Raw genomic sequence first — 27,662 nt, forward strand, 5'->3', positions numbered from 1 at the left:
TCATTATAGAGACCACCAATACTGGGGGCTATGATAACCTCTGCCATCATCATAATGGGATTCCAAGTTTAAGTCAGAGATCAGGGTAGGAAACAAAAGTAAGTGGACGGGAAAGTGTTTTGATTAAAAAATACAGTTTATAAAATATAATTTCCTCTATAGCACTGTCTCCACATTAAGATTTAGATCAGGGCATTAGGATTTCAACTTGAATTTTACTCCTTATAACTGAGGAAGAGCAATACATAGTAAACTGGATTAGATGCTTGCACATTTGTCTAGGTAGAAGATTTACCCTGCATTTGCTTTTTTTCCATTACAGGTACTCTGCTGCATTGTAGGTACACTTCTCTGTTATAGGTGCACTGCTCCATTACAGGTACATTGCTCTGTTATAGGTACACTGCTCCACTACAAGTACACTGCTTCATTTTAGGTACAATGCTTTATTATATGTTCACTTTTCCTTAACAGGTACACACCTCCATTATAGGTACACTGCTCCATTACAGGTATATTGCTCCATTATAGGTACACTGCTCCATTACAGGTACACTTTTTCATTGCAAGTACACTTCTTGATTATAGGTACACTGCTCAATTACAAGTACACTGTTCCGTTACAGGTACACTGCTCCATTATAAGTACACTGCTCCATTACAGGTACAATGTCCATTACAAGTACACTGCTTCATTTTAGGTACAATGCTTTATTATATGTTCACTTTTCCATAACAGGTACACTGCTCCATTACAGGTACATTGTTACATTACAGGTGCACTGTTACATTATAAATACACTGCTCCATTATAGGTACACTGCTCCATTATATGTACACTGCTCCATTACAGGTACACTACTTCATTACAGGTGCACTGCTCCATTATAGGTACATTGCTCCATTATAGGTACACTGTTCCATTATATGTACACTGCTCCATTACAGGTACACTGTTCCATTATAGGTACACTGCTCCATTACAGGTACACTGTTCCATTATAGGTGTATTGCTCCATTACAGGTACACTGCTCTATTATAGGTACACTGCTCCATTACAGGTACACTGCTCCATTATAGGTACACTGCTCCATTATAGGTACATTGCTCCATTATAGGTACATTGCTGCATTACAGGTACACTGCTTCATTACAGGTACACTGCTCCATTATAGGTGCATTTCTCCATTATAGGTGCACTGTTCCATTATAGGTACACTGCTCTATTACAGGTACACTGCTCCATTACAGGTACACTGCTCCATTATATGTACACTGCTGCATTATAGGTACACTGCTGCATTACAGGTACACTGCTCCATTATAGGTACACTTTTCCATTACAGGTACACTGTTCCAGTATAGGTACACTGCTCCCTTACAGGTACACTGCTCCATTATAGGTACACTGCTGCATTACAGGTACACTGCTTCATTACAGGTACACTGCTCCATTATAGGTACACTGCTCCATTATAGGTGCATTGCTCCATTACAAGTACACTGCTCCATTATAGGTACACTGCAGGCCATTATATAAGGGCCTCTCAACCTCTAATCTTACTCTCTCAACTGCTAACACTTCGTAACTTCAATCCCACCCACCCTGACTTTCATTACTCTACAGCATTTTCACCATGATATAAACTTGAAATGTTATCATATAAAATTTTAAAATGTATATTTCTTTCATAATTGTTGTTACATCTACTAATTTCTACTGAGCAGTTCTTGTTTTATATTGTTCTTTTTTGTTCTGTTTTTGATATGTACACCTCTGTGTACAAGTCTAACTTAAAAAGCGAACCACTGAACCAAAAACTTGTAAAATCTGTCCAACACTAAGAAAGCACGGACACCAAAACCAGCGCTTTCATTCATTTTATTTCTCATGAACTTTTTCAGAAAACTTGAACTCCACCTCCACAAGTATTTTTATAATAAAATACCTTGTCCCATGATAAATGTCATAAAAGCTGTAAACTTCTAGTTACAAATGTATAAAAAATACACATAAATATACTACTATTTTTTTTAAAACAATATATGTGTGTGTATATATATATATATATATATATATATATATATATATGTGTGTGTGTAATAATATAAATATTGGGAGGGTACAAAGGCAGATGTCAATACCTTGCATAAACAATCCAGTAACCAGAAATATTTCAAAGTTCTTATTTCACCACATGAGCATTTATAAGATGTATTAATCTTCTCAGAGCTCTTCGGCACGATAACAGAAGTCAACCACCTCAGTCCACAGACAGTCTTCACTTCGCTATGGATAATAAGGGTAAACACTCGTATTTCTTTCCTTAAGAATTTTATTTGGCAAAATAAAATTGGCTGGCGCTTTCACCCATAGGCTTCCTCAGGCCGTTACAAAAATACTCACTTTCAGGGCATTTATATACAATTTCCTGCAATATTACTGAGATCATTTCCTGTCATCACAGTAATTAATTCCATTAACATATTTGATAAATACTATAAAAACATAGTTTATACATAAATAAATCATTCACATCAATTATATATTAACAGATATATTAAAACTTTTTAAAACTTTCTGTGCAGGAATTTATGTTATTACATAAGCAGCTAGATTTGAACATTTTAAAACATCACATCCATATATCACTTTTTTAGAACATTTACATGTGACAAAGTATGTACCTGTTATTAAGTATGTATATAAATCATGTAAATATAATAGTGCAAATAAATGAAAAAATACATATATGTATATTCATGTGCATATATATGTGTGCACCAGAAACAATACTTCATTTCTACTTGTATATATCCAATTTATGGATTAATTTTCAATTTCCTAGCCTTTAACACAGGTTTAATGGGAACTCTATCATTTAAACCCGGTGAGTGATCAGCTCTAAACCTAATAATCCATCTCATTTCGTTCTCCTCAGTTCTGTTTACTATATCACCACGTCTAATGGTTACATAATTCTTTTGTATAGCCATGAATTTAAATTCATGGTCTATAGATGTATCGAGAACGTGTTTCGATAGAGCATTATTTGGTGATTTTGTTCTAATATTGTACAAGTGGTCTCTAATACGGTCCCTTAGTCGTCTATCCGTCTTACCCACATAGAATGCAGAACAATTTATGTAGGTGGCAAGGTAGACGACATGGGCCGTATCACAAGTAGCTTGTACTGAAAACTTAAATTTTTGTTGTGTAATGGGGTGTATAAATCTAGCAGTATCATCAATGGATGCACAATATCTACACTTCTGACAAGGTTTGGTAGCTCCAACTGATTTATTCTGGTGGCCCTTTCCTGCTCTGTTTGGGTCACACAACATTCTATATAAATTTATTTTATTTTTATATATAAACCTGGGGCAATTACCTACTACACCTAATAGGTCAAGCCTTTCCCTCTCTTAAGGTAAAAACCTAATTTTCAATAAGTTTTAACCATGACCTATCATAACCTCTTGCCTCAAAAAATAACCTTAAGGTCTCCATTTCTTTTGTAAAGGTGGCATCTAATGATGTTAACCTACTAAGTCTGATCAGCTGCCCCTTAACTACTCCTTTTTTTCATGTGAAATGGGTATAGGCTGTCCTTGTGTAGGTATCGATTAACAAATACTGATTTTCTGTAAATGTTACTAATGAACCTTCTGGATTCAAAGTCAAAAGTCAAATTTAAGTCCAAAAAGTTCAAACTGTGATGAAAACCCCCTATCGTAAACCTCAAAAAATCTGTGGAGCCATTTAGGTAGGACACAAAATCACCAAACTCCTCAAAGGTACCATTCCATAGGAAAAGCAAATTGTCAATATAAAGACGATAGACCAAAATGTTCTTATCAAAAACACTGTTAATAAGGTATTTGCTTTTCCAGTTTGCCATCACGAGGTTAGCAAATGCTGGGGCAACCCTTGCCCCCATAGCTACCCCTGATGTTTGCTTATACAGTTGGTTGTTGAATTTGAAAAAATTGTTATCCAACACCAATTCCATGAGAGTACAAACAGTACTAATCTTAGAATTACTAAAATTACTTTTGCTAGCTAAATACCCTTTGAGATGGTTTATACCTACTTCTTGGTCAATACAGGTATAAAGGGAAACAATGTCAAAAGATGCAAAACAAAATTGTTCACCTTGTAATTTTAGATCCCTTAATAGTTCCAACAGGTACCATGAATCCTTTAAATAAAATTTAGAGGACTGTATAATTGGATTCAAAATAAAATCCAACCAAATGGAAAACGTTTCTGTCTTAGACTTGGCAGCAGATATTATTGGTCTAAAAGGGGGATTGGCACTATTTTTTGTACTTTTAGAATACCAATAAGAACTGCCATTTTTGGATGTTCAACTTGTAAATATATATAGCTTTGGTGATCTATTTCCCCTTGACAAAACATGTCAAATAAACACGTGTTCAACCTTAAATAACTGCCTTTAATAAAAGCAAAATCAACTTTTTTATAGGTCCCTTCATCCTTTAACATTTCCTCTATAGATTTTATATATAATCACTTTGATCCATAATTACTATTTTCCACCTTTATCGGCTCTCATACCCCTCAGTTGTTTATTGTCACATATGGTTTTCAATGCCTGTTTTTGCAAATCAGTTAAGTTGTAGATGTCCCTATCAGGTTTTATAGTTCTAAAACCTGATTCACACAACTTTTGAAACACTTGAAGTATGCCCATTAAAGGTGGATTATAGGTACTTATTTTCTTAGGTCTTTTAGTACCCTTAGCCTGAACATCACAGTTAACATCATGCATTATATACTTTAAATTCAACTTCCTCAAGAAAAGTCTAAAGTCTACAGTGACTCTAGCTAAATTCATGGAGTTCCCAAGAATGAAGGAAAAACCTTTCTTTAAAACATCAAACACAGATTCTGACAAACCCACCTTAAAAATATTTAAAATTTCTATATCATATAAGGTGGTTTCAGATCTGGTTACCATTTCCTTTTGTTCCTGCCCCTTCCCTTTGTTCTGCACTACTTTGGACCATGTTGGTCCCCGTTTGTTTCCCTCTTGGTCCACTAAAAAAAGACCCCCACTTCTAGAAGAGCTAGCCCCTTCTATAACAGATGTGTTAACCACTTGATTAGGATTTTGCACTTGTGGTGTTGGTACATTTTCAACATTTATAGAATTAACATTGTTCTGCATAACAAAAAGTTCACTTGTTTTATTGTTGTTGTCTATCGTGTTAGAACCTGAACATGAAGGCAAATTATCTCCACCACCAGCTGTTTCATCTTTCTGGTTAACCTTTTTATTAGTCAATATGTTGTTATGCTTTACACTGTAAGCAGTCTTATTGCCATAAGCCACAATGTCCCGCCGTAATTTCTTTTGTTTCTTTGCCACCATTGTGGCTCCATATCTATCCGCCTTAGCCGCAATGCCACAGTAAAGATGATTGAATAATGAAAAGCAAGAAAAATTCTTAATCTGCTTGTCTAAACTACTCATACCATTTCGGACTTCTTCAAATTGTTTGTGATAATGTTCGACTAAAATATGCATCAAATTGATGCCACATTCATTAAAAAGTTCTACTAGTTTGCAATAAAGACTGTCCCCAAAAGAGACAGAGTTCAGAAACTTATTAGTTCTTAAGCCTTGCGGAACACACATGCGCCTAAAGCTTAATCTGCAAGAAACACTTGATACTGATAGTGTCATTCAAAACAAGTGCACTATCTACCCCAAGATGAATTTGTCAAAGAGATTCTTTACATTCCAAAAGTGTCTTACAATCACCCGTAAATACCTCTTGACCAACACTATCTATAAAAGAAAAAGTGAATTTCTTAAAGTCAACACATGCAATGGAATGCCTAGCTAGAGCATATACATTAGTAATTCTTCATCAGTAAAGTTTAATCACATCAAAAGGACTTATTGGTTGAAAAGTTATTACACATGCAATAGTGAGATGGTTGTGCATGTTGCACAGTGCCTTTCATGTCCTAGTTATTATATTGGAATGACAACTAGATGTTTAAAAAGAAGAATTTGTGAACATCTTTTAGCCATTAGGAAGAAAGAACAAACCAGCACTCTAGCTAGGCATTCCATTGCATGTGTTGACTTTAAGAAATTCACTTTTTCTGTTATGGATAGTGTTGGTCAAGATATATTTATGGGTGATTGTAAGACACTTTTGGAATGTAAAGAATCTCTTTGGCAAATTCATCTTGGGGCAGATAATGCACCTGGTTTGAATGACACTATAAATATCAAGTGTTTCTTGCAGATTAAGCACTGACATTTAAATAATGTAGTTTATATATATATATATATATATATATATATATATATATATATATATATATATATATATATATATACACACACATATATATATATATATATATATATATACATATATTGTTTTAAAAAAATAATAGTGTATTTATGTGTATTTTTTATACATTTGTAACTAGAAGTTTACTGCTTTTATGACATCATTTATCATGTGACAAGGTATTTTATTATAAAAATGCTTGTGGGGGGTGGAGTTCAAGTTTTCTGAAGAAGTTCACAAGAAATAAAGTGAATGAATGCGCTAGTTTTAGTGTCCATGCTTTCTTGGTGTTGTTGGACAGATTTTACAAGTTATTGGTTCTGCGTACAAGTCTGTTACACTTTTTTTCTTTGTGAATCATTTCACCTAGACAATACCTGCAAATGGTCAGTTGCGGTCAGTGTACTACCTCAGTAAAACATTTAAAATAAAATATAATATACTTTTAGAGGGTTAAATGTAATCTAATGTTTGTTTCATATAAATATCACTGCAGGATTACAAAAAGCAGGTCATGCCTATTGACCTTTACTATTTTTTTGAGGAGTGGTCACAAAGCCATACAAGAGGGGGTTCCATTCATTCAGTCTGCCCTGATCTTGTCAAACCATTTACCACAAAGAAATTATGAAGAAACAATGAGCTTGGATTTAATATTTATGCTGACCTTAGACTGCAAACTGTCTGTGAATCAGAATCCAAATGGTAAAACCTATACTAGATGAAATGTCCAGTGGAGTGCCACAAGGAACAACTCTTTGGAATTTTTATCTGATATGCAGGCACATGATATAAACCTCTCACTTGCAATGTTTGCCAATGACTGTAAAGTAGAAAATATTGTATCCCCCTACTATAGACACTGATTCTCAAGACAAGGTAGGAACAGAGCTTACAATTGTTATAAATATTTACCCAAAGATAAAAAAGAGTCCAAAAGTAAAGCATGACAACACCAAAGTATGCTGAATTTCAAACTTCTGAACCAGTTTTGATGCACCATTCAATTACATTTAGAGATCTTGAAATTGTGTTGATAAAATTTAGTTATTGTAATTTGCATATAGTAAACATGCTGACAAAGTCAGAGATCCTTAGAGCAAGGTAAATCACTTTTATTTGCTGTGTCTGTACTTTTTTGGACTGGTATGTTACCTGTATGTAATTAATAACATACTACTAAGTTTTGAAACTCTACATCTTTACAACTGTTAATTCCTAAAGATGTTGGAGGGAATCATTAATTATTACAACTTCAAAAAGTTTATTCTAAGTTGCAGTACTAAGTGATTCAGTTAAACAGCTAATGGGAAGCAAAATCTGTGATACCCTGTTAGGTAAACTTATATGTTGCAATTCATGAGTCACTTAAGACCAGTCAATACAAGTTCTTGTTGTGATAAAATAGAGTAAAACGTACAATCTAGCATTCCTTTTGCACTAGTGCAAGCCTCCTTCTTCTCTGATTTGGGGGACTCTGGGTATTTACACTCCAATCACTTTATACTATGACTTCAAAGTTGGACATACTCAGAGGTACACAAATATTTGTTTTGTAGAAAGCCAAAGATTTTCTATTCTAAAACATTGCATAAGCTCATGGATTAGCTGTATTATTAATAACAGAATGTGTATTGTGTATGTGTGGGGGCTTAATACTAACATGAGTGTGGAATGACAAATTTCCTCCCTGAAAAATAGGTAGTAAATTGTTCCCATCCAGCTGCAAACAGGGGTTCATGCTGAGTAATCTACTTATACACATTATCGATGATCTCTGGTACACAACTCGTCACACACCACCACAAATGCCCATATATCTGTACAGTTTATATACCTCATCACACACCACCACACATGCCCATATATCTGTACAGTTTATACACCTCATCACACACCACCACACATGCCCATATATCTGTACAGTTTATACACCTTGTCACACACCACCACGCATGCCCATATATCTGTACAGTTTATACACCTCGTCACACACCACCACACATGCCCATATATCTGTACTGTTAATACACCTCGTCACACACCACCACACATGCCCATATATCTGTACAGTTTATACACCTCATCACACACCACCACACATGTCCATATATCTGTAGAGTTTATACACCTCGTCAAACACCACCACACATGCCCATATATTTGTACAGTTTATACACCTCGTCACACACCACCACACATGCCCATATATCTGTACAGTTTATACACCTCATCACACACCACCACACATGCCCATATATCTGTACAGTTTATGCACCTCATCCCACACCACCACACATGCCCATATATCTGTACAGTTTATACACCTTGTCACACACCACCACACATGCCCATATATCTGTACAGTTTATACACCTTGTCACACACCACCACACATGCCCATATATCTGTACAGTTTATACACCTTATTACACACCACCACACATGCCCATATATCTGTACAGTGTATACACCTCATCACACACCACTACACATGCCCATATATCTGTACAGTTTATACACCTTGTCACACACCACCACACATGCCCATATATTTGTACAGTTTATACACCTCATCACACACCACCACACATGCCCATATATCTGTACAGTTTATACATCTCATCACACATCACCACACATGCCCATATATCTGTACAGTGTATACTCCTCATCACACACCACTACACATGCCCATATATCTGTACAGTTTATACACCTTGTCACACACCACTACACATGCCCATATATCTGTACAGTTTATACACCTTGTCACACACCACCACACATACTCATATATCTGTACAGTTTATACACCTCATCACACACCACCACACATGCCCATATATTTGTATAGTTTATACACCTTATCACACACCACCACACATGCCCATATATCTGTACAGTGTATACACCTCATCACACACCACTACACATGCCCATATATCTGTACAGTTTATACACCTTGCCACACACCACTACACATGCCCATATATCTGTACAGTTTATACACCTTGTCACACACCACCACACATGCCCATATATCTGTACAGTTTATACACCTCATCACACACCACCACACATGCCCATATATCTGTAGAGTTTATACACCTCATCACACACCACTACACATGTCCATATATTTGTACAGTTTATCAACACTCAAACCCACATTGCAAATAAAAACACACTTACATAGATACTCTTACATCACAAAAATCCTACAATTCAGACCCAAAACCATACACACCAGCACACAAACACACACACTAAACAATGTTTTTGCACCCTTTCCTCCTTGCACCTCTCATGGGGGAGGGTTGCACGGTCACCCCTGCTAATATATATATATATATATATATATATATATATATATATATATATATATATATATATATGTGTGTGTGTGTGTGTGTGTGTCTGTCTGTGTGTGTGTCTCTGTGTGTGTGTGTGTGTGTGTGTGTGTGTGTGTGTGTGTGTGTGTGTGTGTGTGTGTGTGTGTGTGTGTGTGTGTGTGTGTGGGTAAACAAATAAATTCACAGCAAAAGCTCCAGTAGAAAATTCTTAAATTTACTGGTAAATCCAAACAGTACTAAATGAACTAGCAGACCAGGTTTCACCCCCTACAAGCATTATCTGTTTTACAGAATGGGTAATTTATCTTGTTAAAAGTTGGTGTGGCACCTTCTGTGTTGGCTAGATCTCTGGTCCATTTAAGCAGAGAATTTCAGTTCACCTCAGTGTTTAGAGATGTCGAATGGATAGAAGTGCTTTAGACCAACATAAACATAAACATAAACATCTGCATGACATATTTACCTTTACTGAGATTGATTAGATATATTCAGTTAACCCTAATAAATGGAGGGATTACAATGGCTTTACAAAAAGAAAAAAAAAGTGAATAATTGATTTAGGTGCATTGTTTTCACCTGATTTAAATGAATTACTGTAGACCTCCTGCAGTTAGGCTTGGGGCATATTTATATTTATTTTCATGTAATTTTGTTATGTAACTGCAGTATACTATTATTTCACTAGATGTCAGTCTTGAAACACCAGTGCCGGTATCAGCAGGGCATTGATGTTTTGCATATAATAATTCCTGTTGCCCACATCAAGAAGCAGAGGAATTCAAAACGTTTTGCTTTTGGTGAATGTCATGCAGAGATTGGCTGCATGCAATTCATGGAGGGGACAGTGCTCACACAAGTAGGAGCCCTACTTGCCATACTTGCCATAGGAGCCATACTACATGGCTGTGGAATGCTTTCTTATCAATGCTTCTTCTGGAGAATATTTTTAAAAACAAAAATAAAAAGATCTGTTTTCCCAGATATACAGTAATCTGCAAGAAGGCCAGCTAGAGAGCCAGGCATTGAGCCAGCAAAGAGGCCAGAGAGCCAGCCAGCAAGCTAGTAAGGTGTCCAGAAAGCTAATGAGCCAGCCACCAAGCTAGCAAGGAGGCCAGCTAGGCAAGGCAGCCAGTAAAGTAGCCAGCTAGCCAGAAGGCCAGCAAGGTGGTCAGCAAGCCAGCCAGTCAGGTGTTCAGTAATCCTGCCATGCCAGGGAGAAGGAAGCCAGTCAGCCAGTGGAGGCAGTAAGAATAGCGGGAAACCAGTCAGCCTGCAGCCAGCCAAGTAAAGACAGTGGTTGACCTTTTCTGCTCTGTAGTGGTAAGTACAACTAGCATTTTATAGTAGCTGTTTTGTGATGATTTACAAGAACTAGTTTTTAAAGGTGAAGTTGCGTGTGTGTGTGTGTGTGTGTGTGTGTGTGTGTGTGTGTGTGTGTGTGTGTTTATATAATAAAATGTGCATTTTAGAACCTTGACTTTCATAAGGTCAAGACCCGTCACCCCCTGCTACTTATATATACCAACTCTGAGATTACACTACAGTGGGGAAAAGGCCAGATTCCCTGATTTCTACGTTACCTGTATATAGGTAAAAATAAGTTGTGTTGTGCCACTTGCAAGAAAAATATATATGTGTACATATGTTCAACTGAACCTCATGCAGTATAAGTACGGCATGTGTAGGCTACCGCAGTCAGGTACTGTAAATAAGGGGAAGGCTTCAGTAGCTAGCTAGGCATAATTTTTTTCACACCCCCAGCATACCTCACAATTGTTTCTTTTTCTCTGGTATGTCCAAGGTGTCAGATGCTTGTCCACGCCCTCTAACTGTGATCATACCTCAAATGATGTCATATATTAGTCACACACACCCCTGTGTTCCACTTTGGACTGCTGAAAAAGTGACAACCCTAATTCTGTGACTGATCACTTATTTCATTAAGATATACATTTTGCTTAAAATTAAGCATTACTAATTTAAAATAATTGAGACATAATTTGGTTTTACAGATTTTTTTTTATGTTTTTAAGAATATGTTTTCAGCTGGTGTAAGTGAGTTACTGTAGTTAGGCTTGCAGTATATTTTAGCAATAATCTATGACTGGGTGTGGGTAATGCAGGATTTACCCATGGTTGGTGTGGTTTTATCACAAGTACAAAAACAGATTTGTTAAACAAAGCCAACCTAAGTAAATCCTGCATTACTACTACTACTACTACTACTACACACACACACACACACACACACACACACACACACACACACACACACACACGCACGCACGCACACACACACACACACACACACACACACACACACACACACACACACACACGTGGATTATTGCTATTATACAACAACATTATTTAAGAGAAAAATGTGTTACCTTTTCTAAATAATGTAATTTTATAAATGGACTTTAGTGGTCTTCTGCCAGCTTGTTGTAGTCTGGGATATTAAAGATATATACTGTGCATGCACAGTACATTGTTGTTATCTTTTTTTTGTTTTTGTTTTTTTGTATCATTAAGATATTCAGACCACAGATGTGATTTTTTTTAACTAACATATCCTGCTCTATGGAGCAGTTTACTGGCCTGAGATTTTTTTTTATTGTTTCCATAGTTTAAGTTCTCTAATGGTATCACAGTTAAAGTGGAGTTCTTCCTGTGGGGAACTTAATTTACAAAGAACATGCTGACTGAGCTGTCCAATCAGCATGCAGAATTTTTAAAAATGAATCTTTTTTTAAGCAACAGAGAAATAAGCAGTTTTTACATAGTGCTGTTAATTTCAGATTCTATGCTGAACCATTTTGTAGATGATGGGTATTAATAGCAAAAATATGACAAGAAAAGGGACATTCTGCAGCCTCAGGAGAGAGGTATGTACAATAGGGGCCATATGCTCCCACACTGGCCTCATTTTTATTTAAATATCTTGGATTTACAATGTACAAGCTGATTGGTTTGTCCAATCAGAATGTACATTTTTTAATAAAAATAAGCATTTATTGTATAATTACTTTCAGATAATTTTGCTATGCTGGTGCTGCGGTAGCGTTGTCGCCTCACAGTAAGACGCTGTCCGGTTCGATTCTCAGCTAGAGCGTCTTCTGCGTGGAGACATGCGTGAATGGGCATACCTTCATTGAAGGTTGTGCGTCAGGCCTGGCAAGCCGGTATGTAAAAATCAACTGCCAATCATTAGCGGACCGGAGTTCCGCTGTGGCAACCCCTAACCGGGAAAAAGCCGAAAGACACAAACAAACAAACTGCAATATATTATTATTCCACTAGATGTGAAACATTCATTGAATGACAGCATTTATTTTATTTTATTTTATTTTGTTAAGGTGTATTTTTGCTATGAATTATCACCTTAAAACAACTGAAGCATCCATGAATTTGTCTTTAAAAACAATTTGTTACTATGGTATCAATAATACAAATTTTTGAAAGGGAATTTCCCACTTTTTGTGTTTTAAATACATGATTTTCTGAATCCCTTGTTTATGCACTGAAAAAGCCCTGTTACGGGAGCGGGGGGCTGAAACCTAATCTGCTAGTTTGTTTGATGGTGAACAGATTCATCATTAAACCCAAGAATTTCTTGCTGGATTTGTTTTGATATAAACAATTTCTTCAATGTGTACTTGTTTCTGGCTGAAAATGTCTGTGCAAGGAGATGTGCTTTATGTTATATTCACATCAGTCTGTCTGTGTATCTATCTGTCCTCAGAGATTGCACAACAGTAGGTAAAAGGCATAATCCTAATTCCCACTGTACAGCGATATTGCACTTCCTACATACCACACCTTTTGACTGGCTGTATGGCAGTTTCAATAACCATTCTGTTTGATGGATTGTGACACTACTGAACACATTCTAACAGCTGAATGTTCAGTCTGTTGAATGGAACCTGTAAATAGATATAGTTTTGTTTTATTTTGGTATATTATCTTGAACAGCATTGATATGCCTTCTGTTCACTTTTATATAGAATCTGTCAGTTCCTCTACAGTTTGTAGTGACCTTCATTTCTTTTGTTACAATAGCAGGAAGTGATCTTCTATAAAAGTAGATCTCAAGCTGTATCTCTCAAAGTCAGATCATCAATATTAAGTAATATTTTGGTTGAAGGGTTCTAGAGGATGGTTACTAGCTTTATATATATATATATATATATATATATATATATATATATATATATATATATATATATATATATATATACATACACACATACACCCATACATATATATATATCTATATATCTATCTATATATATATATATATATATATATATATATATATATATATATATATATATATATATATCAAGGCTACTTAATAACTGGCAGTCAAAAATTATATTTGTGATAGAAACCTCTGGTTAGTGCCAGGAAACTGCACTATTCATATCATTAGATTCAAATAAAACTTTTATTTAAATTCTGTGGATTATTTTTATTCAGGGTAGTGGGGAAAGATGGGTAATAATGTTATATGCTGTATCTCTAATGAGGCAAACAAACTTATTATAGGATGGATCTCCACTGCTATTATTTCTGCAGCCACTGACATATTGTTTAAAAATTCTGTTACAACTTTTCTTCACATTTTGTGGTCATATATATGATGCAAGATAATCTACTTTCTAAAGTACCTTATTGATGATACACTAGGAAAACGTTTTTACACTTTTCAAAATGTTGGTCAAATCTTTACTTTTAAAGACTGTTGAGAAACAGTATTATTACACTGTCATTGTAACAGAGTGTAGCTTTAGGAAAGGCTATATTTTAATAGCTTTTGAATACTTATAGTAATAACTATTTATTCATTTTGGAAAATTTATTACCAGTTTAAGTAGGCTGTGGTATATCAAACTAGGTAATTATATGATGCTCTCTGTTTAAAGTCTTCAGTGAATGGTTGTTATATCAGCATAAATTGTTGCACAGGCCATATATATCCCTGTGTCTGTGTTCACCGTTTCTTAGACTAAGAGCTTTAACTGTTACTGATTATAATGGAAGTTGATTATGTCAGTATGTGTCGACTTCAAGAAGAGTTGACCCTCACAAAGTGAGTCAAATGGAATTCAATGGCTACACCTTGAGTCACACACTCAATGCAAATAATCTTTTCCGATCACAAATGTAACCCTACTAAGTTTCCTTTTGCTGTTAGTACCCACAATATACAATGGACACAAAACTTGAATACTCCAGATCCTACATCAAAGGAAACAAAGGCATGTATGTATATGTGGGGGTTTCTGCAACATGGGGGTTCATCCCCACAGAGCTATATATACTAATTCCATAGTTGCACAGTCATGAGTGTAGTATAGTAACCTGCGTGCACAACTGACTAACGCAGATTTCACCACTACATAGATAGAAGGAATTCACAATTGACTGTGGCAGCTTAATCACAGGTTAACTATAGAAAATTAACAAAATGAATGCCAAAACTGAATTCCATCCTTCAAGTTATACACCTGAGGATGTTATTTGGTAAATTAATTATGAAAAAATACTGACCTTACTGGCATTTGGGTGACACATCCACTGTTTTTGGCTAATGTGAGCGCATTCTCATTTCTAAGTGAGAAATGAGACTCAATGTTATGCGGCTACTAAGGATACGTTTTTTAAGTACCTATTTTTTATGGCTATAACAAAGCATCTTGATGATGACTGAGGTCTCACCACACTCCCTATGTTTTGAATGTTTTCACTTTTAAATGACTGTCTTATGCTAGTAACATTTCTCTGAAAAACATCGAGAGCTACAACTTACTGGGTCAAGATGCACATGTGACTTGGGACCATGCTATTAGAGCAGCCTTGTGACACAGGATTTTTAATGCTGAGAATTTTTTGGATAAGAAATATATATTTTTCATGTACATATATTTTTTTTATTTTAACATATTTTTATTGTTTGTGCTACACTGGATATTGTAAAAAGAAACATACTTTTCAACATCTAGGCATGTTATAGTCATACAGCATTGTACACTAAATGGCTGATACTTTTTGAAATGTAAGCAGTATTCATCTTAATGGTGTGATTTATTTTCCATATTTCAGGCCATTCACTGCAGATCCATGATACCTTGCCAGGACACACCTTCAGTAAAATCAACATACTATGCTCAGGTTAGTAATTTGATAATACACACTCCCCCAAATATAATGTTATTATTTAATGACAAAACTACTGTTTCTAACAAAACGATGATGAATGGAAACTTATGCATTTTATACAATGTAACAAAATCATATTGCAAAAACTGCTGCATCAATGGTTATTAAACAAGTGATATGAGATAAACTGTGATGTCATTAAGGCTAGTAGTTTAAGTGCTTAGAAATGCAAAGTTCAAGAAACACTAAAGTGCACCTTGTAATCATAATATATGCAACTACTGTTGTGTAACACAGTGTATCCATTAGTTAGTATGGTATAGACAACGGATTTTTGCTCTAGGTATTTTGGTCACATTGACTAATATCTTTGTGTTACACTGACCACATGGAAAAATTCAGAAAACTAATGCTGTTGTTGTTGTTGATGATGATGATGATTATGATGATGATGGTGATTATGATGATGATGGTGATTATGATGATGATGGTGATTATGATGGTGATTATGATGATGATGGTGATTATGTTGGTGATTATGATGATGATGGTGATTATGATGATGATGGTGATTATGATGGTGATTATGATGATGATGGTGATTATGTTGGTGATTATGATGATGATGGTGATTATGATGGTGATTATGATGATGATGGTGATTATGATGGTGATTATGATGAGGATGGTGATTATGATGGTGATTATGATGACTACTGCAACAGAAAGAGATTTGCAAGTCAATGGCAATCTGTTTACTTGTGCATTGTGATTACCTGAGGAGTATGTAGAATAAGCTGGGAGATACTTAGCCAGATCATGGTCAAATGGGGCCCTAGGTGGGGTAATAAAGCAAAGCTGACCCCTTAACCCTCACCCCCACAGCCTTTCCCATGTCCCATTGCTTGGCTATCTTTCTGCAATTACCATAAACACTTTTCAAACCTGGCGGAGTACATACTATTTTCTTTTTTACTTTAACAATGATTATAGAGATTTGGACTTAATTTAAAAATTTTATTTCAAATTTCATAGCATAAACACTGATGGTCCTTTGCTAGACTCAGCAGTCTCACATGGAAAACAGACAGCAAGAGCAACAGGAATCTTCTCTAGCCTTGAAGCTCACATTCATTGAAAATGCATCTGGCCAGTGGGAGATTAAGTGTACCTTGGGCCTCAGGCTGTTTTCAAACCACAGGCCTCTATGCACACATTTTTTGGACCATGCATAAATGCATGTCTTCTTTGATTCACCTTCCTGATAGTTTTAAATTGTATTCCTTGTGTAATACAACACTTGTTAGATCATGTTTTAATGTTCTAGTTTTTAACATTTTTTCCAGTAAGCACTAAAATAAAATGCATGAACCAATAATGACAAAAATACTTATTTTAGATCATTTCAACCATAAAAGGCCACTCATAGTGCTGTCTTTATAATCTACCAATATATGTACTCAACAGTTATGGCCACTTAATTGACTCTATGCACATTGGATGTCTGATTATGATAAAAATGACCATAGTAAAGTATTCCAATTGCTTTACACAAGTGTACACTAGTCTTGCAAAGACAAACTAATGACTTTTAACTTTCAGCTCAGCAGTGTCAGATATTTTTTATCGAAAGGCATCCCACAAACCAGGAAATTATAGCTACATTGTCGACTTCATCCTTCTCAGATATCTGTGTCAAAGCAAACAAACAAACAAACAAAAACAATAATAATGGTCAAGGTCACGTATTTCAAATTTATTTCACACAGACGCATAGAAGTCAAATGGACACACAAGCACACTAGTCCTGCACACCCAGATAAAAGGCTGTTTAAAATGATGATATCAGAGGAAGGCACTTTCATATGCTGAGACCCCTGACCAGCACTTATAGCTACTTTGTTGACTGTGTACATCTCCTTATTGTTATGAGGAAATAAAGTACATGGTAGATTTGGATGGACTACATGAAACTGTATAAAGATCTCTGGTATCATTCCATAAGATTCAGCCATATGTAGCACAGTTTAAACAGAATATTTATGAGAGCATAAGAAATATTAACCAGATTTCATTAGCCAATATGCACAATCTCTGCATAATTAAGCCATCTGAATAATTCCAAATTAAAAGAACTATTACTAATGCAAAGATCGGTGCTAGCAAACAGCTTTCCATTTCAGTGCTTCATCTACAAATGCAGTACTTGATGCCCTTGAAAAATAAATTACCTGTGTATCATTAAAAAAATGGTGTGCTGGTGATATTGTCATAACATTTCCCAAACCATATAAACAATGGTATAGGGAATGGCTGTCAAACAACAGCGGCAGGTTCATAGTTACTAAGCATACAGTTCTGGAGGCTATTAAAGACCTTAGCCTAAATTCCCATTTGCTAGAAAACACTGTTTCATTAAGCAACTTGTTCAATGTCAGACATTAGGTAAATGAAGGTAGAAATATTCAGACACTGCACTCATGGCACAGGAAACAGCTCACTAACATGTTGAAACTTTAGTCGTTTGTGCAAACTGCCAGAATAACAGTTTTTAACTAAAATAAAGAAATCCTTTGCAATTCGATCTTGTAGAGAAGACTGTATCACCGTAATTTACAACAATAACTGCAGAATGGATAGAGAAGATTGCACTGTTCTAATCATCACACCAAACAATGTTGACTATATTAACTGACAAATATCAACCCTTTTGCAGTTGCTAGAAGCTATAAAGATGGTACTGCAAACAAATACTACTGAAATGCAATATGTTTAGACTATATTACACAGCCCAGGTTTATTAATGAATTAATTAATTCTTTAGTGCAATGAATAAAGATAATTACATACAATATAAATGCTATAGTGTCTTTTGTTTATCAACCCACAAGTTATGCTAAAAGCAGAAATATTACTGCATATAACATACTTTTTGGATGGGGGTGCTTACATACTTGTAGGACACCTACATCTCATTTTTGACCACCTTATCTTTTCTCTGTCATCAAGAATAGCTATACACTCTAACCTCACTCAGTAGATGTCTGACCAATTTGAATGGCTAATAATGCTTTATTTTTGCAGCAAACACCTCCAGAGTCAACTAAGCAGGATTATGGACAATGAATCAGTCAGCCATACCACTATACTATTGCTTGGAGCTATCTCTCTTGATCTACCACAAACACTGCCCAAACATGCCAATTTCTGTGCATACCAGCAGCCAATGAAAGAAAGCTGTTGCACATACACCAACGAGGAAATGCTGAGCATGACATTTTTTATTGTAGGAAGGATCACCAAAGCCAAGGAAAGAGTTTTTTTTAACTAATTGTAGGAGCAGAAATGTTACTTTTTTAAATGATTTTTTGCATTGTTTTTAGTAGTGAAATTATTTTTGTATATCTGGGCCCCCAGCCAGCACTGGGCACTAGGTAGCTGTCTAGGTCACCTTGTGCTGGATCCAGCCCTAGGCAGAGAGAAATTGTATTGTGCATCTATATTTTTTGTTGTTGTTTTGCTTCAGTAGCTAATTCAATACTGCAGTATAAACAAAGAAGATGATGCAATTCCGAAGCATAACTTGAAAACTAAAGACAGCATAGCTGGCAGATGCATTTTTATCAAGCTTAAAAAAAAAACTAAACACCTAGATAATTAATGAGCTTATGAAATGTAGTATAGCTCTTTCTTATAAACATACGGAGAGTTCCATAGGCGAGTGCCCATTAATCTATTGTTCTAAAGTGAGTACCATTTAGTCTATCTAGTCCACATGAACAATGCAGTCTTATTATATTCATTATTAATTCCCCCTGTCCTTTTTACCCTATTCCATCAACTGTCCAATACCTTTTTGAACCTTTCTATGAAGTCACTTTTTTTGCCATGGCTCTATATCCATACCCGACTCTTTAAACCTTCTGTATATTTACCTCGCTGTACATCTTCTGTTTTACTCTCCTCTCCTCCTTCCATACATCTTTTTAGTGTAAGCCGGTTACCACCTGACCCCTGAAGATCTAGAGTCCTTGCCTGACTATTGTAGAATATGCATCTTCCAAATCATACTGGATATACATAACCAGTACCTTAAGTACATCTTTAAACCTAACCCCAAAAACCATGAAAATCTTTATGACCTTTTTTGTACACTTTCCAGTAGATCTGTGTTGTAATTCCTTCAGCAGAAGGAGACATACTACTTTGAACGGGCCTTCCTTCCTTTCAATAAGTGCAAACTGGATGAAGTTTCAACTTATCAAGTACACTGCCCCATTCTGCAGCTTGTTAATAGCTGTTTTACATATAGAATTACTAGTGACATGATTTCTGTTTGTGAGCCAACAGTAATTCAAAGTTTTTTTTTTTTTTAATTTTTATTTTTTCCTGTGGTTCTAAGATTGTGAATTTAATACTTAAAGCTAAGATGGTGTGGCATCACACATGGAGGGGGGGGGGGGTGGATGAAGGAAATGGCTTTTTTGTTGTTAGTCAAGTTACTACTTCAACCTTTTTGTTTCATCTGATTGAAACTTTATGCTATTTAGTCATGATGCCATATGTGAAATCCTCTGAATGAGATACAATCTCTGTTCTGTATAGCAGCAAGATAGCTACCATGTTTTTGGAGTCTGAATCATTAGCAGTACATGACCCTAGCATCTTATTTTCTTTGGCCTATTGCTTTTTGCATTTCTTTGAATGGCCTTGTTTTGATATAATATTGAACCTGAGGTCTTTCTCATTTCTAGGTTATACAATGCATGCTGTTCATTCCAGTTGTAGTTTGTGTTATTCATACCTTCTGGTTTAATTTCTCCAATTTTTTTTGGTTTCTAATACCATGATGGGAATGGACCCCATTCCTAAGCTAGGGTAGAGTTAAGGTCCATAAAATTAGTATTGTTTCAATCTTTAATGTTAGCCAAAAGTGCTCTTTGCAGCACCTGCAATATGCACAGAACTGACTCCTGTAATTCATATGGAATTACATGCTTTGGTAGCAAATCTAAATATGGCCGCAGATTTGTTTTAATTAGACCCATTGCTCCTACTACTATTTGAACTGTCCTGGTATCTTTTGTCCACATTGCTATCAGTTCTGCCTGCAAATCTTGATATTTTATGACTTTATATCTCTCCATACATGAGACACTGTAATTGCTAGGTGTAGCAATTTCAATGATCAATGCTGCTTTTGCCTTTTTTTCATGGACCACTATATCTAGTTTTCTCACATCTATTTTTTGAATTGTTGGTAATGGGTGATCCCATGTGATGCACACTTCATTATTCTCTATAATGCTTTATGGTTCATGTTTATAATACTTTTCAGCTACTTTTATTATTATAGTGTTTGCACAATCCCCGATGCAACAATCTTGACAAATGATTTTGCCTTTCAGTATACAGGCTCTCTGCAATGAATGTATTGCACCCAGCAACAAGGAGTGTGACTGTTTCCAATTTTTTTTTTTATAGAACCTACATTTGTCTGCTTCTTCCACATGTTCAATGGCCTTTGTAAACCATTGTGTACATAGTCCACTATCCTGGGTAGCCATTATCAACCTTTCATCCTTTGGTTTCAACTCACATCTCCTTAATCATTCCTGCATCAAATCCTGATCAACATAAGGTTGCTCCAGGAGATCTCTATACTTGCCTAGATATTTATGGCTTTTTCACATTCTTTTCCTTTAGACCTGATCCTTCTCCATAAAGTCTTCCTTTAATTTTTTTTTCAGCTGATTTTTGACTACTTCTGGTTTGATTTCCATTCCCACTTACCACTTGAATTCTTCTGCTAAACTAAGCAGAGAAGTCATTTTATACTTTTCTCCTCATGTTTAACAGCTTTCACTATGTTTGGATCTGATGAGGTCAGCAAATATATATGCAGTCCCATGACTGAAGCTCTATACATGTTATCAGTTTTGAGTAGGCCCATACTCCTTCAGAGCGAAGGATATATAATCTTGGTATACACTGCTTTTTATATATCATTTGATTAGCGTGAAGCAATTTCCTTGTGTTTCTGTCCAACTGGTCTAATACCTTTTGGGACTAGTCAATCACATGAAAACTGTAAGTTAAAACTGGGAGAACAAATTAATTTTTAGCTTGGACTTTATTTGTGTATGTCAGGTCTATTTTCAATGTTAGTTTTTGTCTTCTGAAGTATTCCTTACTGAGTTTTATTTGTATTTGTTCACATTTTATTGCTGATCTGCCATCATTTCCCAAATATTTACTCACTCCTTCCTGCTCAAGTTCCTTTATATCACATTCCTGTCCTATATTGAAATTTTCTAGGTATTGCTACTTTCCTGCTTTAAACATTGCTTTTGCACATTTATCATGACAAAATGTTATTTTTATATCAGCTGAGAAAGTTTTAATTACTTGTAGTTCTGTTTTCAACTCCTCATCTGATAAACTGTATAATCTGAAGTCATCCACAAAAAGTAGATGAGAAATCTTTAGACAAGTTTGTTTTCTGGGAGACAAATTATAACCAAGACCTAATCTGTTAATTAAACAGCTTAATTGGTTAAGGGCTAAAAAAACAACAGTGGTGACAAAGAATCACCCTGGTATATCCCCCTTTAATTTTTTTATCCCTGGGATAATAACTTGCTGTTTGTCATGATTTAAATGCAAAGGGGTTTGCCACTGTTTCATGGTCACTGTAATGTAATGGATCAATGTAGAATGTATCTTATACATCTATAAGCACTCCTTTATCCATGAGTTTGAAATTCTATCAAATGCGTTTTTGTAATCTATCCATACCATAGTTAGATTTTCCTCTTTTTACAATTCTCCATTATGACTTTATTTAGTAACAAATGATCCTTTGTTCCATATGACTTTCTTGTGTTACCCTTTTGTTGTATTGCCATGGTTCATACTGAAGGCTAAATCTTCATGTAAAGATGTAAATACTTTTAGCCAAAAGTTAGGTACTGCCCTTAGGCCTGGGGTTTTCCACTTACGAACTTTTCTTAATTTTGTTTTAATTTCTCTGGATGTTACTTTGTCCCATTTTATATCCTGTGCATTCAAACTTCTTACTGTTTCTTTTATTTCTTCTATCCATTCAACATCTTTATTATGTTCCACAGAGTCTTCATAGATATTTCTTCAAAATGTGTCTATTTCTTCTTTTGTTTTTTTGCGTGTGTGTGGTGTTTTTATTCCTTTTGTTTATTTCCCAATTCTCTATAAAATGTCTGGGTCATCAATGACTTGATTATTTTGTACTTTTCCTTTGTATTTATCTGCATACCTTCTATGTTTTTCTGCCTGTGCTGATATCTTTAGTTTATTATTTGAAATAGTGCATGATAGATCCTGGTATGTTCTGATACTGCACATTGCTTTTAGTATGTCTATCTTTCTAAATATTTTTGTTGATCTGTTCCCTTTTCTATACTCTTCTAACAGTGACACTTCTTGTCTGAATTACTTTATACTTTCCTCTGATGCTTCCATGATGGCACTTTATTTCTTCCCTTCCTTTCTCTTGTTGTTCTGCAATTGTTTTGGCAAAAGTTTATATTTTATTAACTTGGTTGCCCAGTAATATAGCTTATTTACTTCTGTTATATCACATTGATTTCTGTTAATAGTCTTGATTACTATGTTCATCTGTTTTATCACACTTCTAACATTTTGGGTCTTATTTATTTTTTTAATCTATTTATTTCATCAGTCTTAATATGCTTATAAATCTCTATTAAATTAAGCAACTCTTCTGTTAGATCATTTTCTTCTAAACTTAGGGCACATTATTTGCTCTCTATTTCCTGTGACATTACCTGTGTTGGATTTTCTGCACTAAATCCTTCACTTTTCAGATAATCCATAACTTAAGTTTCTATTTTTTTAACTTATCCATTACTATTCCTCTTTTCTACTTTCCCCTTTGTTTTCTTATTTTTGTATAGTGAAATTTCCCATATTTGTTTGCCTTTGCTTATATTTCTCTTCAAATATCTTTGGACGTGATTTTTTATTCATTGGTTTGGCTTTCTGTTTTTGCATAAATATTACACCATATCAGATATCTTTTTCTTTCCCACATCCATGTTTCTTTTTATACCTTTCAAAAATTTCTAAGTTTTTTTTCTTTATAGTTTCACGTTTTCTCTGCTACTTTTTTTCCAAATCGCCCAAATTTCTTTGTCTATGTAATGTTTTTTCATGGATCTGTTGCATTAATGAACACAAATTTGCTTTTGAAGCTTTTGACAGTTTTTTTGTGCAAGTATTTTTCTTTCCTCTAATTTTTTTCTTAATGTTTTTTTAATATCTCCTATCTGGAATTTCTGGGCTTCTTGCATAAAAGTAACAACACTTAATTTCTTCCTTATCCTCAATAGTCACTCTATCATCTTTATGGCTCTTTTTTGCTGTCTGTTTTTGTGTTTTTTTGTGGATGAGTACCTCCTTCTACAACAAGGGGACCAATCTTCCCTTGATCCTAACTTAAACTCATTATAGGAATGTTTCTGTATCTTGAGGATTCTACACTGTCATTGTTTTCCCATCCTGGCACCAGTAGACCTACCAGGATTGGGCACTTTTTTATCCTAGGACTTGTGCACCCAGCTGTCTTTTTTATTTTTTAAACTCTTTCCATGATATATGCTATATAAACTACATTCTATATACCTTCAGGGTACATTATTTATGCTGTTTTAAGCTGGAACCATAGCTGCTACATATCAGTCCAGCTCAAGAAGTTGTCTAGATCACGCTCATTAAGTTTTTCCTCACTATTATAATAATACCTGTTTGAGCAGCAAACAGACTCATCTGTTCCTAAGTCTTTCGATAATTTTCATTCTAAAACTATTGAACTGCATTGGCTCAGTTTGGACCTCTGTGGTATCAAACTTATTGTGCTCATGTCCACTGACAAAACTCATCAACAAACCATTTCAGACATTACAACAGTCTCAAATCCATTTCGGTTTTATGTTTAAGCTACTATGTGGCATGAATCGAAGACCCTACCTTTCATCCAAGAAGACCGTATCTGCAAGATTCTCTTGCTCATATTCCTTTGTGGCCCTATTACAACACTTGCTGAGACTATGTTACTACTAGACAGTTAGTCCATTATTCTAATGAAACATTACCAGCTTGTGCTTGAGTAATTTATCTATCATCTTCCCCTTGAGTAAACTGCAGATCACCAGCTTTCTTATGTCCTGTGTGTTCTTTCATGGGCCCTGATTTATCTGACTGTACAAATGTAGCTGGTCTTCAATCTGATGGGCCATCTCTAGTTTCTAACAATGTGCTAAACAAGATCCCTGACCATGTTTGTAGCAGGTGGGAAGGCAACCAACCTAGTCTTATGGCTTCTCAGACCAAAGCAATTTTCTTCATCCTTGTTTCACACCACTTCATATATCCACCGCTTGATCTTACGTCACACCATTTCACAATCTGGCAGGCTACCCTCTCTTTATCTTTTAAAGACAAAGACAAAAAGTGTTGCTTGAATATTTTTAATTCACACTTTGTTTCATCTTAGTCATTTTTTCTTGATTTTGTAATATGTATATCTTTTGTGCTGAAGAAGATGATTGATAGACATTAACAAATACACGGAGTAATAGGAAGTAAGATGGGAAATGAAAAATTTGGATTCAGATGAGGATGCAGCACAAACAACACAATGTTTGCAATGAAACAGTAATGAGAAGGTGGAGATGAGGAAGTATCCAAATGGGCAAACCTAAACATGGATAAAACATATGACAAGGTCCCATGAAAACTGATATGAACAATCCTGTGATGATCTCAAGACCTGGAAACATTGGTTGAATTACTGCAGGTTACGTACAAGAACCCAATGGTACAAGTATGAACCCTGTTTGGACTGACAGAGTGGGTGGGCATCAGAGTTCACCTTTGAGTCCACTGCTGTTAATACTGGTGATGGACTACATTAGCAAACAGGTCTGAGGGGATAGATCAATACATTTTCTGTATGTAGACAATTTAGTAGTACAAGCAGACTCTGAAATGGAACATAAACAAATGATAGGGTAATGAAATGAAAAACTGAAGGCACATGGGATGAAACTGAATACAGACAAGGCAGTTCTTATGGCAACAAACTGAGGAAATCAGAAGAAGATGTAAATTGAGATAATGAGAGAAATTGCTTCAGTAGATTAACAGCTTCAAGTTTCTGGGAAGGGTGGTTGAGGAGAAGGGAAGTCTGAATGAAGAGGTCAAAGCTAGAATAAGAGTAACTGTAGCCACCTGACACAGAATGTCAGAGGTAGTGTGTGACAGAAGAATGCCAAAGAAGCTGTAAAATAAGGTGTACAGAACAGTGGTGTGACCAGTACTATTGTATGGTACAACAACCTGTGCAGTAAAGGCAGAGCAGTTGAGGAAGCTAGAGGTGATGGAGATGAAGTGCCTGAGATGGGTAGCAGGATGCGCACAGTAGGGAAGACAAAAAAATTATGACATCAGAGGAGAAGCCAAAGTAGCTCCAATTGCAGAGAAGGCCAAAGAGAACAGATTATGGTTGTTCAGGCATATTTGCAGAAAAACAGAAGGTGATTTGGTAAGGAAGATTTGGGAGAGACAGGAAGAATGCAAGAGGAAGTGAGGAAGCCCAATAAAAACTTGGATGGATTGTGTGAGCAAAACCTGCAACAGACAAGTATGATTGCTGGAAAAGGCAGGATGGTACTGAATCAAGACAGAGGGCAACAGCTGATGCAGCAAAAAGGGGGATAGACGACTGTGATGATAGTAATGATGTACCTTCTGTGTTCTTGTTTTTCTCCAAAAATATCTGTGAACTTGTTTGTTTTCCTGTGAGACACCAGTCAGAAGAACATCTTCCTTCTTGCAGCCTTACCTCATTAACATCATGGCTGCTCTATTCCTGGCCTTCTCATACTTCATTCTTTGCTGCTATCCTACCCTGCTCTTCTCCTGTGTACTATTTAACTCCTCAGGACCTTCTCAAATTGTGTCATAAAACATGCCTGCTCTCTTCTTCTTTTACCTTCCTCTTAAGCCTTTCAGCATTTTCGTCCCAGATGCATCTTATTATTATCCATAGCTCAGCAACAGAAGATGCCCAATCCCTGCCCCTCAAATCTCCTATTTCAGCCACTGAACAAAGCAGTGTTAATCACTGCTACCTCTCTTTTTTTTCTCTTAGTAACATAAAAATAATGTGACATAATCATTCTCTTTAACATTCATACTTCACATTGAAGAAGACCAGATTATGGCTGCCCCTCTTCCATTTCTGTGTACTCCACTTTTACCCTAGTTCTTGCCTCATCTGTTTTCACAGCTTCCTTTTCTCATTTTTCACACAAACTATAGACTCTCCATTTCACAAATGTTAAACGGAAGTTACTGATTACTATTAAATCTGCCAAGTTCCAAATTGAGAAAAATATTGCAACTATGCTAATTATAAATATTGTAGCTATGGTAATTATAAATATTGTAACTATTGTAATTATAAATATTGTAACTATGGTAATTATGCTGTAATCAGTAGATGTGGTATGGGTTATGCAGTACTAAGTGCCTGAGTTTGGCCATGAGGGTGGAATGGCTACTCTGGTCTTGATAAGGAGTACACAGTACTGTAGTCATATTTAGGTGCATGCATGGAACTATAGCTGCATCACTTTAATAGTATTGTGGACACTGCACTGACAGCATGTACATCAACCTATTGGGATGGAACTTAGGAAATAAAATACTCTGAAGCTGCCTGAATAATGATTTTGATA

The 27,662-nt window shown here is 35.5% G+C and overlaps 1 protein-coding gene across 2 annotated transcripts in view; it reads left to right on the forward strand.

Annotated features, from left to right (window-relative positions):
• LOC122815270 (leukotriene A-4 hydrolase-like) overlaps window positions 1-27,662 on the forward strand; it is a 231,259-nt gene that overhangs the window by 46,495 nt on the left and 157,102 nt on the right. For both annotated transcript variants that reach the window (XM_044087624.1, XM_044087625.1), the window contains one exon: window positions 15,805-15,873. In XM_044087624.1, the coding sequence (XP_043943559.1) occupies window positions 15,805-15,873 (69 nt within the window). The remainder of the gene's footprint in view (window positions 1-15,804; window positions 15,874-27,662) is intronic.

Source organism: Protopterus annectens, chromosome 11.part0 (genome assembly GCF_019279795.1).
Source record: "Protopterus annectens isolate FY-2018-M chromosome 11.part0, PAN1.0, whole genome shotgun sequence".
In the NCBI taxonomy this organism is placed as follows: domain Eukaryota; kingdom Metazoa; phylum Chordata; order Ceratodontiformes; family Protopteridae; genus Protopterus; species Protopterus annectens.